The sequence below is a fragment of the Pagrus pagrus genome (assembly GCF_965226575.1).
Source record: "Pagrus pagrus genome assembly, chromosome: 22".
Taxonomy (NCBI): Eukaryota; Metazoa; Chordata; class Actinopteri; order Spariformes; family Sparidae; genus Pagrus; species Pagrus pagrus.
The window spans coordinates 10167720-10188873 of record NC_140204.1 but is presented as its reverse complement, the minus strand read 5'-3'; the positions used below and the strand labels follow the sequence as shown (position 1 = coordinate 10188873).

Here is a 21154-nt window from a genome sequence, read left to right as displayed (position 1 = left end):
GTGTTGCTGTATAGTTTTATACACACAGATATACTGACGACTTTATATGCATCTTCAGGTGGATAAAGTACAAATACAACATCCTATACAGCCTGCTTAGGTTCACATATGACAATTATGATATAAATGTAGGAAAATAGCAGAGGATGGTTTCGATCCATCGACCTCTGGGTTATGGGCCCAGCACGCTTCCGCTGCGCCACTCTGCTCTCTTAAAGGGCCAGTGCAACAGAAAGACTGTTCTATCACTGAGCGTGACCTGTTTGAAATTCATCTCATGGAAAAGGACATTCTTATGTAACACAGCCATTTGTTTCCTGCTGCCAGACAGAGTTGGTGGGAGGGAGGGAAAGGGGCCGAGTGGAGGGAACAAGCTCAGAGAACGAAAAGGGGAAAAAAGGAGTTTGTGAATGAGAAAGAGGTGGAGGCGGACCGGAGGAGAGAGGGAGATCATTATGGGAAATTTAAAAAATATTCTTTAATTTGTCATGAAACCTGTTGAAGTGGGATAAAATGTCTTAATGTCTATATATACACTACACAGTATCTACAGGCTGTGTAGTTCACACCACATATTGTCATTCCAGGCACATTCTTGGGGCCTTATTGCCCTTAGAGGGGCCCAGACAGACTGCCTACTTTAAAAAATGTTTAAAATAATCTTAAAATATGAAAATATAAAATAATCTATGGTCTAAAACTTTATCTCAATCTTTATAAATGTATGTGTCCATATTTTAAAGTGCAATATGTAAGAATTTTAGGTTTTGTTGCAAGATATAACAAAATCAACAGAATGGAAAGAAATAACAGTTCTGATGTTATGATCTTGCTCGCTAACTGCACGGCCAACTGAGCTAACTAGCTAACGACAGCTAGAGTTAGCAGCAGTTAGCAGTTGCTCTGGTGAATAATACCGTCTTCCCACAGTAAGCTGTGCAGCTTTTTAATCTGGCCCTCTATGTAGTGCTGTCTTCAGTGTCTTTTACTCTTTCATGTGTTGTCATGTATCTCTGTGGTGAATATATAAATGTGATGAACTAATTAGTGTTTGCTTTGTCCACTTTAGCGCTCCATTCATGCCGGTAAAGAGTGAGAGAACGAGGCTTTTATCCACTGAACAGTCTCCCCTTTGTCTTTGAAGGGAAACTAGGCCACACATTCTCATCTAAAGAGAAAGAAGGGAACAAAGACAGAACAGGAGGGGATATGTTACATGCAGACAGACAGAGAAATAGAAAAGGACAGAGATTAGAAGTCCAAAAGTTGTTCAATGTACAATCAGCAAGTGGTGTACACCAACTGTATAACAGCGATATCAGTGCAACAGACATAAAGCAATAACATTACGCAATATGACAAAGTCCCTATGAAGTAAGCCCAACGTTACTGAATGTGTGTGTGTTGCGTGAACTTATGAAAGGTTCCCCTTACAACTTTCTCTGTAATTTATTCTCTAAATATAAGTACAACATCATGATACATGGATTTTTCCTTTTTCTGATCATTTCTATTCTGTATCCAGTGTAGAAATATACACTTTACAATACTGTACAACCAATCACTCCGTGAACATGTGAGCATAACTTCTTTTTTTAGATTAAATCAAAGCAGTGTTTCCCCGAACTACACCGGTTCAGTGTGAGCCGGCTGCACTCAAGGCAGCGAGGCTGAAAACAATGAGATGAAAGCCTGAGACCTCAGCAAAACTGGTCTGAACTGGTCCAGGTCTGCTCTGCTGTGCCTTTTTTTTTCTCAAGCTCACGCTGGCTTGCAAAATAAACTCTCTCAGAGGGCTCAGACGGGGATTTATAGTGAGGCCCTGTGTGTGTGTATGTTTCTCCAAGCCTGCATACTTGAGTTTTGTTTCAGAACAGTTCAGAGAACTACAGCACAGGCATCAGTAAAGTGAAACTTTTAGGGATTTTAGAAAGACAGGGCTGCCTGCAATATATACATTTGAAGTGTCTAAAATTGTGTGTAAGAAACTTTTGTGTTCTGTAGAATAACCGTGAAAATGTTTAAGAAATTGGCCAAATTCAAGGGACATAATAAACTGTGAATCTCACTTTTTATCCTTTACATCAAAACAGACAACTTTACCCTCCTAAGTGTTCCGAAAATTATTGTTGCCACTGCCGCAAAGACTGCCAGATTTCTCACAGTATCAACTGCCAACAAAACAGGAGTTTATTTATTCACTGGTCTATAATAGACCATATTCACATGGCGACCATTTTCCAGATCTCAAAGACAGAAGTGCATCGTGAACGCTTGTTTTCCCAGTCTGTTAATCAGCTAAAGGTCCAGTGTGTAGGATATAGTGGCATCTTGCTGCAAGGTTGCAGAATGGAACCAATTAAACACCCCTCGTCGCACTCACCTCAAAAGTTGCTGCTAAAAACACGAAAGGAGAAGAGGACCCACTCCCTCTAGATATAAAAGGCTCATTCTAATAACGAAAACACAGCGATTATTAGTTTCAGGTGATTAAACACTGATGAAATAAATTCTAAATTCTACACACTGGGACTTTAACTGGCATCTGCAAGCTGTTATGTCTTTGTGCGACCCTTAACCACCAGAGTAATGTATGTACAGTAATCCCTCCCTGTTCCCCCTCCAGCTTGAGAGAAAACAGGCTAAACTATGCAGCAACTTTGCCCCTGTGCCTAGCCTCTCTATGTGTGTGTGCAGTCTTGGTCTGCGGATGGATTTAGTGATACTGTCCCCTCCTCCTCTACTGCCAAACATGAACAAAAGGCACAGGCCTCTCAGCAAAATGAATCTTGGAAGTTCTGGTTGTTAGAGGTGAGTACGCTCAACATGACCCAGACAACATGTGGGAAAACACTGCAAAACGCTGTTGCAGCTACAATGCTGTTTCCATTAACACCCGAGGCCATGTTCCCTTCCCAATTTCGCTCCACTCTCAACTCACAAACATGTTTACACATCCCTACCCCCTTCTTTCTCTCTTTCTGTCTGCCCTTTCCCCTCTTTTTTTGGGCTCCTCCTCCTCTCTCTTTCCTCTTGTTTCCTGAGCAGATCATCTGGCTCTTCCCATTTCCTTGTTTTTTTCCACAAATCTCCCAATATCCAGCATCAGCAGAAAGCAGAAAAGTTAAGAAAATAGAGAAGGGGCGATGAAGCAGAAAGTGTCCCTGCACTATTTGTCCTAACAACTCTGTTACAACCCGACTCCACCAGACGCGCACACACACGCACGATCAACAGAGATAAAAACAGAAACAGATGGCGAGTGTTTGAGTTACTCTAGTGGAGAGAGATAGATGTCACGCTCTTATTTTGATCTTGGCAATATCTAAATGGGCATCACATAAAGTTTCCACTGCTAAATTTCAGAAGCACTGCCAGTTTCACCGTGTCATAAAACTCCTCATGCAATGATTGAGGTTAATGGACTTAATGGAAGTAGCAACACAGCAGCCCCAGACCCAAATATAGAAAGAGCTGCATATAGAACGATGGTATCGTGCACGTGTTTATGTTGAACTGCATGCACTGCATGTGACAGATACTGTAGCAGGAACATGAGATGAGAATAGACAGCCTTCTCTCAGTCGCATTAGTCTTGGTAAACAAATTATGTAGTAAATAAGAGTGGCATGATTCGCAGGAGACACGCCCCAGTTTAAGTCCCACTTCAATGTGCAATATGCAAGAATTAGCCCACTTGTTAAATTAGCTAGTTAGCTTAGTTAGCTGTGCAGTTAGCAGTCAGGGCTTGGAGCATGGAGCACAAGGGAAGTGTTGCCATTTACACCGCCAGCATGCTAGTCATGGTTTTCAATACATCAACACCATAAATTCAAAAGAGTTATTCTTTCATAACATGTTGATAATTTAGGTACGTTTTGAATGGTTTCATCCAAAAGTGTTTACATGGATACAGGATCATCTTTCTTGTACTGGTTTGCAAAATGGCCCGATGAATTTGTCTGAATAAGATAAAAACAGGGTGAAACAGACTCTGTGTAAAGGAAAACTCTTTGCTTCACTGTAAAACCCCTCAGGGGGAGTTAGCATAGAGACCGAACCAAAACATACAGGTGCACAAAACAAGCACACACATGCAGAGGTGTAGTTACACCGGAGCAAAGCGGTCGAGCGAGATAGAGGGGAAACAGAGAGGGGGAAGGATTGGTGTGGGGGTGGGGCGGCTGGGAGGAGATACAAGATAGAAGAGCAGTGATATCATCATTGATCAATCATGAAAAGCTTCTTCCTGTTTTCCACATTTTAATCCAATTTGTTCTTTACTAAATTAGGGCACGTTTACACACTCGCTCAATGTTAACAACAGACAGACCTCACAGGACTGAGAGTATCATTTACACTTGTGTCATTTCTCATAAATTATCATACAGACTCGTGTTGCATACTGTCCCTTGCTGAGGTAAACAAACAGGGCTTCAAGCAGTACTTTGTGTTCATGCGTCCTTTTCCTAGAAGTCTGCTGCTACTGTAACTCTAAGGCCGACAGCTGGGGAAGTCTTCAGAGCACATGCACAGACATGGATACATTGTTTATGAGATTAGCTGATCGCACATGTTCTCTTTACTTTAAAGGTTTTAGTTTGGGGGGAGAAATGTTAATCAGAAGAGAAAGATCTTCATTTACTGATTCTATATGCAGAAACAAAGAAAATAAACAAACTGATCGTGATCACATCAGGATAAACAAACCAGCCAGGAGATGTTTGTCACTTGTTAATGGAGAGGAGAATGAGGTCTGTGTGGTAAAATAAAAGGAGGGAATAGTGGGGAGCGGCAATCTCCACTCATTAAATGATTAAAGGCCGCAGCAGGAGCCTATCAACCCATCAATGATGCTCATCAATAAGGCTAATGCAACTGATCATATTATCTAGAGGAAAAGTTTGCAAACTGAATATTCTAGTTATCGCCAACACATTGTGTTGCTCTGTCAGAAGGATTTTGCAGCATGGTAACTTTCCCTTTTTTTAAAACTTGTCTTTCCACTGACTTCAGTTGTCAACCTCCATCTCAGCCCCTATTTGTGCTCTGAGTGAGTGATACATAAGAGCTGCAATGGTGTGTATATATAACAATACCAAATAGTGAAAATAAATGGGGTAAATATGTGTGGATGTGGGTGGTTATGTAGATGTATACATTGCTAAAAAAAAAACAGCATGTGGGATTTGTATAAAAACAGCATGTATTAAAGGTGCAATACATAAGATTTTTAGTTTAAAACTATAAAAAATAAAATAAAATAAACAGAATACGTATGTAGAGATAATGTCTCTGTATTGTGTTGCAGAGATTATTAGAGTCGGCTGATACGACCACTAACTGCACGGTTACCTGAGCTTGCTAACTAACGGCAGCTACAATCTTACAATTCTTACATATTGCACCTTTAACCTGTAAATATGATTTGTCATTTGGAGGAAAGTGGATGTTTTAGGGTTACAAAGTTTATGACACTGTGACCGTGCGATCTACTGATCAACTCTTTAGTGCCATGAGCCTATAAACATGAGCAGTGGTGGATATAAATGGCTGAACTATTATTATTGATTACATTTAAGAGAATATTTTGACAGAAATCAGGTCCAATAACTTGGAGGTGTGGTGTTAAAACACTTGTTGGGGAGCATAAAGTTTAATGTGTTTTTTTGGGAAGAGGGGGCGGGACATAGAGAGGCGGAGAGATACTATTGGCTCGTTCAGAAGTGGGCGGGGGCAACCAGAGACACTACAAGTACAGCGCGAGGCTCTTTGTAACGAGATTAGTACAGACGAGGAGATAAACAGTTGACTTATAGAGGAACAAACCAGGACGGACTATACGCTGCTGTTTTCTGTTTCTACAGGTAATGTTGAATGTACTTCTCTAACTTTGTAGCCACAGAGCTAATTCGCCATACATTACAGAGTCGAGAGCGGGAAGTAAAGTCTAACGTGTGTAACGAACTCGTGTAAAACCTGACGTAAGCGAGCGGCACGATTTCATCATCTTCATTGAAGACTCGTGACACATGTCAACGATAGTTTTGGGCCTTTTGTTGTGTAAAATTCGTTTTTTGGGATTTTTTTCTTCCCATATGTTGATAAACTGCAGTAAGGCAGATATCTTAAAAGTTTTCTTTTTCTGTCAAACGAATAATGAAAGGTTTAAAGAACCGGCGCGAACCGGTAAACTAGCTTAAATAGACTTCCGGTAGTTTTAATAAATAAAACATCGTTAGCTTACAGGTCGATCTTACAGGTCGATCATTGTGCTTGAAAGTAGTCTTAAAGCCAGACACCTCAGAGGAAATGAGTGATAAATGATCAATTTTCATCTTCGCAAGAACATAATTACTATTCAGATGTTCTGATAAAGTGCACAGCTCAATGGAAAAAATGCTTCATGAAGGCAAATACGTAAATGACGCACTAATATGGTGTGTGGGTAGGGGGGGATTTACTTAGCAATGGTTAATAATGGTTTATAACTATTATTTACACTTCTTTTTAAATAATTGTAACGCTAACAATATTATCTTAATCTCTTATTGTGAAGGTCGCATTGTGTCACCCTGTAGCAACACGTGTCATGGCTACAAATGTCCTCGTCATTAATTTCCCAGCGGGTTTAGTGTTTCCTAACCTCCCTTTCTCAGTAACCTGGCTGGAAATTATTATTAGCCTACTGTTATTGGTCATATGTCTGACTTAACATCCAGTAAAACAAGACTGTCCTGGACACCAGAGTAATAAACTTAATCTACTGTGCCTGTCTCTGTCATCCACCAGAAATTAGATATAACCATGAATAAAGACACAGAGATCGACATGAAGGAAGTGGAGCTCAATGAAGTGGACCCTGAGAAGCAGCCCATGACAGGTGATGGCCCGGCTGCAGGCGGAGAGAAAAATGGCAGCGTCAAGCTGAAGGTCCCTGAGGACGAGATTACATTCACCGGGCTGTCCAAAGAGGAGCTGATGAAGGTTGCTGGCACTCCGGGGTAAGAGTTGCTATAAACCACATTTCAATAAATAAAAGTCTTGTACAGGTGTGGTTGTCTTAACAATCTTCTTCCCTTCCTTTGTGATTAGATGGGTGCGAATCCGTTGGGTGCTTCTGGTGCTGTTTTGGCTGGGTTGGGTAGGCATGCTGGCCGGAGCCATAGTGATCATAGTCCAGGCTCCTCGCTGCAAACCAATTCCTGAGATGAGCTGGTGGAACGAAGGACCTCTGTACCAGATCTCTGACCTTGAAGCTTTCTCTGACGGACTGAAAGGTAGAGAACCTTTACTGAACATGTATTTTCAGAGTTAATATACCATGCCTTTATCCCTTTCAGACTTGTAAAGTTAGGGGTGATGCCCTTTCCTGCTGATGTCTGCATGTTCTTTTACTTACGGGGTCGTCCTCATTCCCAAAATAAGACTCTGAGATTATCTTTACAAAGTGGCCTGGTTTTGGTGGGGTACCCCTCTCTCGTTCATCAGGAATAAGTCATGTGACCAAGTCTCGGGTTTCTGCGCGGCCTAATTCAGCTGGCCAGATACCAAACTGCTGACTAGACTGACAACGTGTGACTCAAGGTCTAAAGGACAGGAAACGTCTGCGAGTCATGCCTTTCATATCTCTCCTACTCTGATTTGAGGAGGTTCAGGTTGAGCAACTTAGTACAGTACACGTTTTTAGACTTCATTTTCTATGTCAAAATTGACTTAGCTACTTCCTTTCTGGCTTCATAATTTTAAGACTTTGTTTTCCCTTTTTCATTTTAATCCTAGTTTTGTTCTAAGGTTGTTAAAGTTTCCAACAAGTTTCTGACAGAATTCCAACCACACGTGACTTGGTGGTGTTTGTAGATTTATTTTATATATAGTACACACATACAATGGACCTCCTTGTGCGCAGACCTAACATGCTCAGCAGATGGTGTGAAGAGAGTCCCTCACATGCTCCTGCCTTGAGTCAATACTTTGCTAAAAGAGCAGCATTTTTTCCCTCAGCTGTGTCCGAAGCACTGAAAATGTCTCTCCAGTCTCCTGCCCTCTCGCCCTAACCTTCTGAACTTGTTACTGTTCACACATCAACTCTGTCTTTCACCAAGGTGAAAAATCACTCAACATTTCATCTCTCTCCCTGTCCTTCTATTTGTTTCCAGGTGTTGAAGCAAGGTTGGATGAAATAAACCAGCTGAAGGTGAAAGGCCTGGTTCTTGGCCCTCTTCACACCGTCCAGACCGACAACCCAGATGTCCTGTTTCTTGAGGACATCAACCCGACACAGGGAAAGAAGGAGGACCTGACTGCTGTGCTGGAGAAGGCCCACAAGAAGGGTAGGTTATTAACTGAAATCAGATATTTAGGTGTAAAAATTAAAACCAGCAACAATGTTGGGATCATTATCAGTTAGTAGTAGGAAAGTAGTGTCTAGTGTTTGCAAGGTTTTGTTGTGTTTTTTTTTGTTTTTTTTTTAACTCGTGTCATTTGCTTTTCCTCTTAGGCATTTCTGTGGTGCTTGACCTGACTCCAAACTACCCAGGAAATGCTCCTTGGTTCAGCGGTGACGTTGGTGTTGTGATGATGAAACTCACGGTAGGACACGCACCATGTTCATTCAGTAACTCTTGAGTGTATGGATGAGAGCGCAGTGTAGAAAGAATCTATGTCGTTGTTGTAGCTAAAGTGCTCATGTTGTCTCTCAGGCTGCAGCGGAGCACTGGCTGGGTTTGGGTGTGGACGGCGTCAAGATATCTGCCCTCACTGTTGCCTCCGGCTCTGCTGATTGGTCTAAGCTGCAGGCTGTCGTCCAGGGCAACCGTACAGAGGACACCAAGAAGAGGTGACTACGGCTGCCATTTTCTGACTTTCTTTAGTGCTGCATAAGTAGACGATTACTTGGACAAAACCATTATCTGCAAGACTTTTGGTTAAATTTCACTGTATTCTGCAGATATGGGGAAAGCAAAGTCTACACTAATGTGTTATATGAACAATTGAGAATATAAAAAGAGAATCAGGACTTATAAGGCAGAGTATTTGGGGAGTCTTCTTTTGTAAAGTATTTTTAAAAGCATCAGTGAAATGTCACCTGACTGGGTTGTGTTTCCTGAGGGAAGGTGGAGATTAAAAGCATTCCATTGCGGCAGGGGTTAGGGAGCGACGCATCAACAAGAGAGCCATTCACAAGCCACAGACGCTGTGCACTCTCAAGGCAAAGCGACACCTTGTGGAGAATTTGAGGACTGACACAAATCTTACCACATTCTCTCTCTCTCAGGTTGCTGATGGGTGCGGTTGAAAATATTTCGGCTGCTGAGGTGTCCCAGCTCGTCAACACCTCTGCCGTAGATCTTGTCCTGTCTGACCTGCTGAGCAGCAAAAATGGAGGTAGGCTGGTGTGCCCCGTTTGTCTCGCTGTACTTGGATGTGCATGAAGTGTCTATCTTTTAAGTATTTAGCTTATTTCTATTATTTTGAACAGAACACATCCTTTATTTTTCAATTCTACTTCCTGTTTTGGAGGGTTTTCAAACAAAATGTCCATTTTTGTGTGAAAAACCAACCAGTTGGGGCTCAATGTTGCATTACAAGTGATGATTTCTCCCCAATATCTGCAGGTGTGGAGCGCATCAAGGATATGGACACTCTAAACTCTCAGCAGAGAAGTCTGGGCTGGGGTCTCGGTGCCACCCAACAGGACCAGCTGTCTAAACAGGCGACGACTCTGGACCTGATCCGTCTCTACCAGCTCCTGCTGTTCACCATGCCTGGAACGCCGGTGTTTACCTACGGAGATGAGATCGGCCTGCAGGCAGGACTGGTAAATTAGAAAACGGAAGATATATTACAAAATGTTTTGATGACATTACAGCTATTACAGACTGTAACATTTGTCTTTTTGTTTCCTTATCAGGGTTCAGAGTCTCCTAAGATGGTTTGGGACATACAGAAGAAACCTGCCGAAGGAACTCCTGTCAATGAGACTGCTGAGGTAAGAGTGTGTCAACAGAAAAGGAGTCTTTGAGCAAACTAATGAGGGAGACATGGTGAAAAGCATTAATTTCCTTTCAGCTTTATAATAATAATTTAATTTCTCATATTTACAGGCTGAGCGGATGCAGCGTGTTGACATCAGGAAGTGGTTTATATCCCTGAGTGACCTGCGAGGCAAAGAGCGTTCTCTCCTCCACGGTGACTACTATCCTCTCTACTCCTCCGCCTCCTCGCTGTCTTTCCTCCGTGTGTGGGATCAGAGCATCAGATACATAACAGCCGTCAACTGGGGAGGAGCAGAAGAAACACTCAAGATCGTACTGGCACCTACAGGCAAGTTCAACAGAAATGCATCTAAATAAATCATAACGTAGCAGTGACGGTAGTTTTTAACATCCTGATCTTTGTTCCTGCAGAAGGACTAGAGCTGCCAGAGACGGCCAAGGTGGAGCTGTCAACTGACGACAACCTGAAAGTAGAGGATTTCGTCAGCTTGGACAAAATCACTCTAAGACCGGGAGGAGCAGTCCTGCTGCAGTTCCCCTATAAAGCTTAAAGATGTCGCCAAACTGTAGGAAAGATGCCTACAGACTAGACTTGGTTTAAAAACAGAGACTTAAGTCAGTCCTCTCCTTTAGGAATAAAATAATAATCGATACAGGACATTTCTTTTTATTACAAGAAGTATGAAATATCAGTTTATTTAGTCAGAACACTAATGAATTGGCCAGTACAAACTGAGTTGACTTGTTGGTATCTAACGTTAACGCATCTCGAGTTGACTTTCTGTTGTATGTTCGTAAAAGATGCAGCGACCTCAGTCACGCACTCGTCAAATGATCATTTTGTTCTCTTTTTTTTTTCATCTTTTATTGTCGACTATCTGTACATTGTCCAACAATGTGAAAAACATTCCATTCTTCTTTGGGCATTCCTTTAGCAAATGTTATGTCTTTTTTATTATAAATTTTAAGAAATTCTGTTTTAAAAACAGTTTCATTTTCTGACATGGGCCTTTTTTTTTTTCTTTTTTTTTTTCCCACTGCGCAGGAAAAACAAGTTAACACTGATCATATGTGATGACTGACGTGTCTAAGAGTGCTCATGAGAGAATAGTTGCAGCTGGCATCAAGTTTGTCAAATGAACTGAATTGGAAATGAATAAACAGAAAGTTCTGTACCGACTCCTGTATCCTCGTGTGTGTGTGTGTGTGTGTACAACACAAAGTACTGTGTTACTGTTCTTTGTGCAAAGAGGGCATCAGGTCAGACGTTCACTATTTTCAGATTAAACACGTTTTTGTATGCGTCACAGATGTTGACAGGAAATATGTCCTATATTTTATCACCATCAAACGAGTTTGATCTGCTCATTATACTTGACTCTTAAATGAATGCAGTGCACATACCTACGCGTTTCATTAAATGAGCCATACACTGAAAACACCCTGTTACATGTCACGTTTTCAACATTATATTCGGCAACACTTTAATCTCAGACATTGCAGAGCATTACCTATTATTGATCGTCATTAACATTTTAAAAAAAGCAATCAATGAGCTATTTTTCAAGCCACGCACAGAAGAAGGCTCATGCTGTGAGTCTGCATTTGATTGAAGCTTTGTACTGCAGATTCTGTTTACAAGGTGAACAACTGTATTTTTAAAATTGATATAAAAGGCAACGATGACCACTAGCTTAACTGATTCATGCAACAAATAATTGGCTTATAGAAGAGAAGAGAGACATCTGACAGAAGTGTGGTTCAAGTACTTGGTCCAAAAAGAGACTGGCAGTAAAACACTTCAGTGTGGTTACATGTTAGTCTGTTCCTGGTGAAGGGGAAGAGAGATTACTGGGTCGTCCCTGGGTAGGCGGAGAAACCAGGGCAACTACAAATACAGAGCAAGCCTCTTTTTAACGTTTGTACAGACAAATGGATAAACTGAGAAAGACAGGAACAAACCCAGACAGACTATAAACTGCTTTTTACAGGTAATGCTGAATTTACTTATTTTAGACTAACAATTCAAGTGACTAGAAATTTGAAACTTCTTTTGAGTCTCGGTTCACTTTCTCTTTCTTATCATTGTCCATATACTGTTTGGTTACATATATTCCAGTCCAAAAAACACTTAAACTATATTTAAATAAATGTGCAGTCTTGTGTTGAAAGTAAGGATACATAGTATGGAGGACTGAAACCGCCTAAACCAAAGAAATGTACCTTCATCTCTAAAGAAATCAGATATAATCATGAATAAGGACATGGAGATCGACATGAAGGAAGTGGAGCTCAATGAGGTGGACCTTGAGAAACAGCCGATGACAGATGACAGCCCGGCTGCAGGCGGAGAGAAAAATGGCAGTGCCAACCTGATAGTCCCTGAGGACGAGGTTATGTTCACCGGGCTGTCCAAAGAGGAGCTGATGAAGGTTGCTGGCACTCCGGGGTAAGAGCTACTGAGCAAGAGCTGCTATGGAGTGTGATGTTTGGCGTAAATCAGTGGTCATCTTAATGTTTCCTTCTCATCTTTTGTGTTTAGATGGGTGCGAACCCGTTGCGTGCTTCTCGTCCTGTTTTGGCTGGTCTGGGTAGGCATGCTGGCCGGAGCCATAGTGATCATAGTCCAGGCTCCTCGCTGCAAAGCAATCCCTGAGATGAACTGGTGGAACGAAGGACCTCTGTACCAGATCTCTGACCTTGAAGCATTCTCTGATGGACTGAAAGGTAGAGAACCTTTAGTGACGCATCGAGGACTCACAAGCCAGGGCATCAATACCTGCCGATCCTAAATGGAGAGGGTTGCACACATTTATCCCTCAGCATTTAATCATACAATCAGATTTCCATTATGGATCTGTCTAGGCCTGGTTTACCAACGAGATGGAAACAGATGATCCACTGAAAGCAGTCAAAAAGAAGAAGTAGAAGTCTTGTGACGAGGTTTTCCTAGTTCCGCATTAACTATGTCAGCCACAACAACATGACTCGAGGGCAGAAAATACCTACGAGTCATGACTTTCATATCTCTCCTACTCAGATTTGTGGTTAAGGTTGAGCAACCCAGTGCAGTACAACCTTTTAAAAGATCACCTTAGATCTTCATAATTGATCAAGTGAGTTGCAATTATTTCAGCATTCACTTTTTAATTTGAATTCTGACCATCTAGGTTACTTTAAGTGGCAGGAAGGAGGGACAGATTGTACTTCTGTGCTCAAAGGAAGTCACAAGAAAGCAATCGGGTTTCCAACAGGCCTTGGAAACCTGTGTGACTTGTCAGAGTTTGCAGGGAGTCCTTCACATGTTCCCTGACTTGAGGCCCTACCTCGCTAAAAGAGTAGCATTTTTTTCCTGGGCTTCCCTCTTGTCCTAACCGTCTGACCCTGCTACTGTTCACACATCAACGCTCTGTCCCTCCAGGTGTTGAAGCAAGGTTGGATGAAATAAACCAGCTGAAGGTGAAAGGCCTGGTTCTTGGCCCTCTTCACACCGTCCAGACCGACAACCCAGATGCCCTGTTTCTTGAGGACATCAACCCGACACAGGGAAAGAAGGAGGACCTGACTGCTGTGCTGGAGAAGGCCCACAAGAAGGGTAGGTCATTAAATTAAAACCAGCAACAATGTTGGGATCATTCTCAGTTAGTAGCAAGAAAGTAGTGTCTAGTGTCTAGCTAGGTTTTGTTGTGTTTTTCATTTACTTTTCCTCTCAGGCATTTCTGTGGTGCTTGACCTGACTCCAAACTACCCAGGAAATGCTTCTTGGTTCAGCGGTGACGTTGGTGTTGTGATGGAGAAAGTCACGGTAGGACACGCACCATGTTCATTCAGTAACTCTTGAGTGTATGAATGAGAGCGCAGTGTAGAAAAAATCTATGTCGTTGCTGTAGCTAAAGTGCTCATGTTGTCTCCCAGGCTGCAGCGGAGCACTGGTTGGCTTTGGGTGTGGACGGCGTCAAGATATCTGCCCTCACTGTTGCCTCCGGCTCTGCTGATTGGTCTAAGCTGCAGGCTGTCGTCCAGGGCAACCGTACAGAGGACACCAAGAAGAGGTGACTACAGCTGCCATTTTCTGACTTTCCTAGGTTCTGCATAAGTTGACATAACCATTTCTCATTCCCGGGTTGTCAAATACAAATGTTTCTGTATGTGTAATGTATCTCCTACGGATGAACAAGGTAGCCTTTAATGACTATATGAGAGCCTTTCTGCCAGAAAGCCTTTCTAACATGTGCCTCATTGAAAATTGTAGCAGGTTGGTTGGGTTTAGGCCCCAAAAATGCTTTGTTAGGTTAAGGAAAAGATCATGGTTCAGGTTAAAATAAGTTAGGTATGTTATATATATGATGTTTGTCCCCCCCTCCATGCGTTTCCCTGCGGTATTACTGTTGCTGCTGTTGCGAAGATAGCGTGAGCATCATGGCTACAGCTAGCAGCCTGATTACCGTATAATGTGATCAAGCTGTTGTCGTCATTTCAGCTAAATTCCTGTCTGTTTAGCAGTTAGCAACCTCTCTACGTACCAAACTTGGTGCACATTGCACGGCTCTTTTTTCCGAGGCTGCTTTCTTTGCTTAAACAACCTGTTCGGCCATTGCCAAGTTCTCTGTCCTGATTGGACGAAGTGGGCAGGGATACCAGAAAATGTCTGGTCGGAGACCCATGGGTTAATGACCAAACACTCTATAACTGACTAATGTTGGAATACAGAGCTGTTTAACACTCACTTAATTAGAAAATAACGCTTACAGCAGCTTTAATCTTACCACATTCTCTTTCTCTCAGGGTGCTGATGGGTGTAGCTGAACATCTTTCGGCTGCTGACGTGTCTCAACTCGTCCACACCTCGGGTGTAGATCTCCTCCTGTCGGACCTGCTCAGCACCAATAATGGAGGTAAACTGGTGTTTGCCTCGCCATCTTCCTGCACAGTAACGTGGCCTCCTTTGCAGTGTTTTCCCCCATCTTTGTATCCCCTGCTGTGTCTCCATCTTCACTTTCTTAGAGGCTAAATCGAGAACTAACAGTTGCACATAAACCAATGTCCATTCTTGTGGGAAGACCAACCAGTTGGTGCAAAATGGTACATTGCAGGTGTGGAGCGCATCAAGGATATGGACACCCTAAACTCTCAGCAGAGAAGTCTGGGCTGGGGTCTCGGTGCCACCCAACAGGACCAGCTGTCTAAACGGGCGACGACTCTGGACCTGATCCGTCTCTACCAGCTCCTGCTGTTCACCATGCCTGGAACGCCGGTGTTTACCTACGGAGACGAGATCGGCCTGCAGGCAGGACAGGTGAGTTAGAGAGTGGAGCAGATTTGCTGCAGAGTGTAACAGAGTGTGACCTTCGTCTTTTCGTTCCCTTTTTCAGGGTTCAGAGTCTCCTAAGATGGTTTGGGACATAAAGAAGGAACCTGCTGAAGGAACTCCTGTCAATGAGACTGCTGAGGTAAGAGTGTGTCCACAGAGTCCTTGAGTCCTTGAGCAAACTAGTGAGGGAGACATGGTGAAAAAAATCTTAATTTCTCATATTTACAGGCTGAGCGGATGCAGCGTGTTGACATCAGGAAGTGGTTTATATCCCTGAGTGACCTGCGAGGAAAAGAGCGTTCTCTCCTCCACGGTGACTACTATCCTCTCTACTCCTCCGCCTCCTCCCTGTCTTTCCTCCGTGTGTGGGATCAGACCATCAGATACATAACAGCCGTCAACTGGGGAGGAGCAGAAGAAACACTCAAGATCGTACTGGCACCTACAGGCAAGTTCAACAGAAATGCATCAAAAATAAATCATAACGTAGCAGTGACGGTAGTTTTTAACATCCTGATCTTTGTTCCTGCAGAAGGACTAGAGCTGCCAGAGACGGCCAAGGTGGAGCTGTCAACTGACGACAACCTGAAAGTAGAGGATTTCGTCAGCTTGGACAAAATCACTCTAAGACCGGGAGGAGCAGTCCTGCTGCAGTTCCCCTATAAAGCTTAAAGATGGCGCCAAACTGTAGGAAAGATGCCTACAGACTAGACTTGGTTTAAAAACAGAGACTTAAGTCAGTCCTCTCCTTTAGGAATAAAATAATAATCGATACAGGACATTTCTTTTTATTACAAGAAATATGAAATATCAGTTTATTTAGTCATAACGTAAATGAATTTGGTGAAAGAAAGTTGAATTATTTTAGTTTATATAATGTTCAAACACATTTTTCTATTAAAGTTTGACTTTTATTGTGGTTTTGATGTTAGGAAAAGATGCAGTGACCTCAGACAAGCACTCACAAATTGATCATTTTGTTCTTTTTTCATCTTTTAATTGTCGTCTATCTTCACTCCCAAAATATGATATTCTTCTTCTTATGTTTGTTTGTTTTTATCATATATTTTTACAAAATTCTGTTTTCATGAGAATTTCTTTCTCACTGAAACGTTTATCACAAGTTACCGTGAACATGTGTGATGACTCTGGAGTGTTTTAAGAGTGCTAGTGAACAAAATAGTTGCAACTGGCCTTGAGGCTTTCAAATGAACTGAGTTGTAAATCAATAAACAGAAAGTTGTGTACCGACTCCTGCGTTCTCCTCATGTTCTGGTGTATGTGTAACAAAAAACTCTTATATAAGCGAGTGCTGTGTTTAAGCGTGTTCTTTGTGCTGGAGATAGCATCAGATGAGACGTTCACTATTTTCAGAAAGTACAGGTGTGTAAGTGTGTCACAGATGTTGACAAAGGAAGCACGCCTCTATATTTTATCACCATCCTCAGACGGTTTTATCGGCTCATTATACTTGTTCATTGTGCACGAACTATAGCTACGAGTTTCACTAAATGGGTCACACACTGACTGCTTTATAAAAAGAGCTGACATAAACCCCTGTAGTATGTCACGTTTTACAAATGGCAGAGAAAATGTGTTTATTCTGTAACACTAAGAAACATTTACTATATACTTTTACTACTAGATAACTAGTATACCTGTAAAAATACTCATGATAAAATAACAAACAAATGTTGAGTTTCCTACCGGTGCACGTTTCACGGTGGTCTCTGCAACTCTTCTCCTAAATCGTGATTTTTGTGAACGACGTGAACTTCCTGCGAGATGAATCAGCACAGACGAAATCAGGTAGATGAATTCGAGCGACATTAATACTTCCTCTGTAGATACTGTACTTCCCACACTTGCTTTTTTTACACACGAATAATTCAACTTGTGAGCAAATGAACTGATTCCACTGGGGCCCATTTTTCTTGAGGAAAATAGCATAGGCGTGATTGAAAACCTTTCATTTTCTCTTTTAATTATCTGAACGAAGACAGAGTCATGCTCATACAGTAGACCTAGTGGGCTTTGGACATTATATACTTATGATAAAAGAGGTTTTTTTGTTGTCCACACAACTTCTCTTATATTTTCTCATAAGTTTTGTCATGTTCAGTTAGAACGGTGCAGGTGGGGAGCAAAATAGGGAAGAAGAAGAAATCTGTTACTGTAAACGTTAAGATTAACAGGATTTCACAGTTGCACTTGTTAGTTAAGGAAAAACACGACATTACCCCTTTAATCTGAAATGAACTGAGTTCTTTAACGTGCCTTTTTTCTTAACTGGCACGACATTAAAACTGCAATTCTGCTTTCATTCAGCCGTGGAAAGTGACTTCTGGCACCCAAAAGTCATTATTGAGTAAAATCAAAGATATAATATTAAGATATTACTTTGGCAAAAGTGAAAGTCAAACATAAACACATAAACAGTATATTTAAATAAAGGTGTTAAAGTATCTGATATCAATGTATTTAAGTATCAGAGGTAATTTTCTGGCAATAAATGTACTGTTGTATGTATCAAGAGTACAAGTAAAAGTAAATTATACATATAATTACATGTATGTATATTCTATGGGTCAACCGAGTATCGGCCTGGCAGATTATCTCATTCGATATTCATCTTTTTTCTGATTACCTGATTGATGATGATATAAATTCATTTCAAAATGAGTAACTAGAATAAAGTTACCAGATTAATGTATTGGAGTAAAGAGTGGAGTGTAGAGGAAGTATAACGTAGCAGAAAAAGTAAATTAAAGTAAATACCAAGTACCTCAAAACTGACCTTGACTAAATGTACTTCCATCACCAACCCGTGGTATGTACATTTACTCAAGTATGGTATTTAATTTACATTTTGAGCTAGTTGTACTTTACAGCTTTAAGTATTTGACTGCTTATTACTTCTACATCCCTCCACTGCATTTCAGAAAGAGCAATACGAACTGTACTTTATCTTGCAGCCGTAGTTACATGTTACCTTGCAAATAATGATTTGAAATGATGATTTTTAATTGAACAACTCAACATTATATAATGGAGGTAAACATAGCTCCATGTTCACCAGCTACAATATTAAAATGTTGCTATAATGAAGGCATCAGTAAAGAATAAAATCTAATTTTATGATAATATATTGTTCTAATTCTCTAATTCTTTTAATTAAAGTACTGTATTAATGCATTTGGTAATGTATAGATTTATCAAACTTTGAATGACTGGCAGTCCAACTTGGAAATCAACGTATCAATCAAATGCTGAAATCTTACTGTGTGTCTTTTAAGTTTACACAAATGTTTCATTACCCTCATGTTTAATGTAACATCATAAAAGCTTTCCATTTCTCATTCACAAACATTCGATTTGAAAACATCCCTTTGATAAAAAATGTCAAACAGCCCCTTTAACAGCTGAAACTGAAGTTCATTCTCAGCAGAGTTTCGGGGTCTTGGTACAATACAGCGCCGCCGTGTTGCTGTGGTATTACAGGGGAGGTTTGAAGTCGATGATACCGGGAATCAGAGCCCGTCTCGGCACCTCTCTTCTCTCCCCACGCCGCTACGAAACCCAACCACCGTCTCACCCACCGCCATGCACACTCATGACTGACTCTCAGTCTGAGTCTGACACATACACACACACACACACACACACACACCTTTTACATCACGCTGACATGACCTTTCATGAGCTTTTAAGGAGCACTGTAGAGACACAAACGATGTTTTACACCGAAATACAGCAAAGTGAGCCACTCTTACCTGTCGCGTCGTAATGGAAACCCCTCTGCTCTGAAAACCTGAAACCTGTGAGTAAAAACAAGACGTTGTATATTCAAAACTCACTCAATATACTGACACTCACTTAAGCATTTAATATACCACCAAGTCTTTATTTCTATAAGCTTGGAAAGAAATGAATGTTTTCTCTCTAGACAACTTTATATACTAAGTATAGGTACTAAGTTCTTATAAGATGCTTATAGGCATTAATAAGACTGTATAGGTGTTAACAACGTTGTAATAAACATGTCTATTGTTGGATTATAAGCAGTTATAAGCACGTGTTAATTAAAAACTGCTTAAGAATGGTAATAAAAGTCTTATGGGTTTCTTATATAATTGTTAATAATAGCCTTGAGTTTGACAAACTTACATGCTATGTTATTGTTAAACCTTTACGAAGCTTTTGTTTTTGCTTTATTAAGATTAAAACAAATGTTATTATGATTTAACTATGAACTAAACAGTATTTTTTGCAGCTGCCAGAACAATGCCATATGTAGGTTACTCAATTCTTATTAACAGAGCTGCTAAAAAGAGATGCAAAAAGCTTAGTTAACTGTTAATAAGAGCATAGTTAAAGGATAAGTTCACCCAAAAATGAAAATTCAGTCACTACGTACTCCCCATTCCAATGGAAAGTCCGGTTAAGTGTTAAGTTTAATTCCATTTCATTTCCGGAGCTTCACAGCGAAACTGTGCAGCAGCATTTTCCTTAACAACCGTAGCAGATGGGGACTTGTTTTAAAATGGAAAAAACAACTGAACAAAAAAAAAGTGTACGGAAGCTCCAAGATCCCAAATTGTTTTAAAAAACATGTTATTAATACCATTTTTTAAAGCCGTAATCATCACTGTCGTTGGGTGGGTGCCTGAGCTTGGCCGTGTATAAATAACAAAACATCTGGATCTGGATTACACCGAATGAGCTGCACTGAACCTTTTTAAAAAAAAAACTTCTCAAATGAGTCCCCATCTACTTCAGTTGTTTTGGAAAATGCTCCAACACTGTTTTGCTGTGAGGCTTCAAAATTTTTTGTGGCTTTCCATCAACATGGGGGTGAGTAGATAATGACTGAATTTTCATCATTGGGTGAACTTATCCTTTAACTGCATACAAATGCATGACAGAGTATGAATTAATCTTAATAAAGCAAAAAAAAACCAAAACCTTAGTAACGGTCTGACAATATCGTTATAGATACATTTGTAAAAGTGGTTTATAATGCTATTATCAACAATTACAAGAAACTCATAAGTCTTTTATTAACGCTCTTAAGCAGACTATAAACCGATAGCGAGTTTCTTGTCAGTATTTTTATTCATTATTACTACCTATTAACTAATGCTTATTATATGGACATTAGTATAAAGTGGTACGGTCCCTGGCGATCAGCTTAAGGGCTGGTTTGCTCTGCTTATGGCGTTGTAATAACAAGAAATAAACTGTACAACCCTGGAAAACACCAGAATGACATCCAGTGCACCATTCTCAAAAGAATCACGAATGCTCTGAGGTATAACCTCGAGGCTTTAAGAAGAAGTTGGTCGCCCCCTCATTGATTTTCTGTGAGAAGTTCATATCAATTCAAATGATCAGCTCCTGGGTTTGTTTTCTTTTCTAGAATTTATTCGACGTATGAACTTTGAACTTTTTGCTTTGTCAGCTTGAGTCTTCGCCGGGTTCATTAAGTGTTCTTGTGGGCTCGCCGTGTTCTGTTTTATGTTACTGAAACTGACGAGAGCTTCAGTAAAAGTGTGTGTTACTCCTCCATTCCTCCCACTCTGTCTATTTTGTACAGTTTCACCATGCTTTAATACTAACTGTGGTCGTTTAAACTGCCAGGTGACAGGTTTTGTCATTATTATAAATGTATCATTATCAAGTAAACGTTGATTGCACATTATAATCGCTATAGAATAATTACCCCATCAGCATTTAGATTGCTGCCCTATAAACCTCTCTTTTACTCTGCTACTTTGTCTGCCACCGGGCATGAAATCTCCTGGGAACAATAAAGGCTGAATGCTCTCAGGCTGGCAGCCTGGGG

The 21154-nt window shown here is 40.9% G+C and overlaps 1 protein-coding gene across 1 annotated transcript; it reads left to right on the top strand.

The window, feature by feature from the left end:
• Positions 1-5758: 5758 nt before the first annotated feature.
• Positions 5759-16561, top strand: LOC311251263 (uncharacterized protein). The gene is made up of 21 exons (XM_084343640.1): positions 5759-5867; positions 6793-7004; positions 7096-7280; positions 8160-8333; positions 8501-8592; positions 8703-8839; positions 9278-9387; positions 9618-9820; positions 9914-9991; positions 10107-10326; positions 10410-10543; positions 12236-12447; positions 12541-12725; positions 13420-13593; positions 13712-13803; positions 13914-14050; positions 14784-14893; positions 15092-15294; positions 15371-15448; positions 15538-15757; positions 15842-16561. The coding sequence occupies exons 2-21, from the start codon at positions 6808-6810 to the stop codon at positions 15979-15981; spliced, it is 3081 nt and encodes a 1026-aa protein (XP_084199766.1). The 5' UTR covers positions 5759-5867; positions 6793-6807; the 3' UTR covers positions 15982-16561.
• Positions 16562-21154: the final 4593 nt, after the last annotated feature.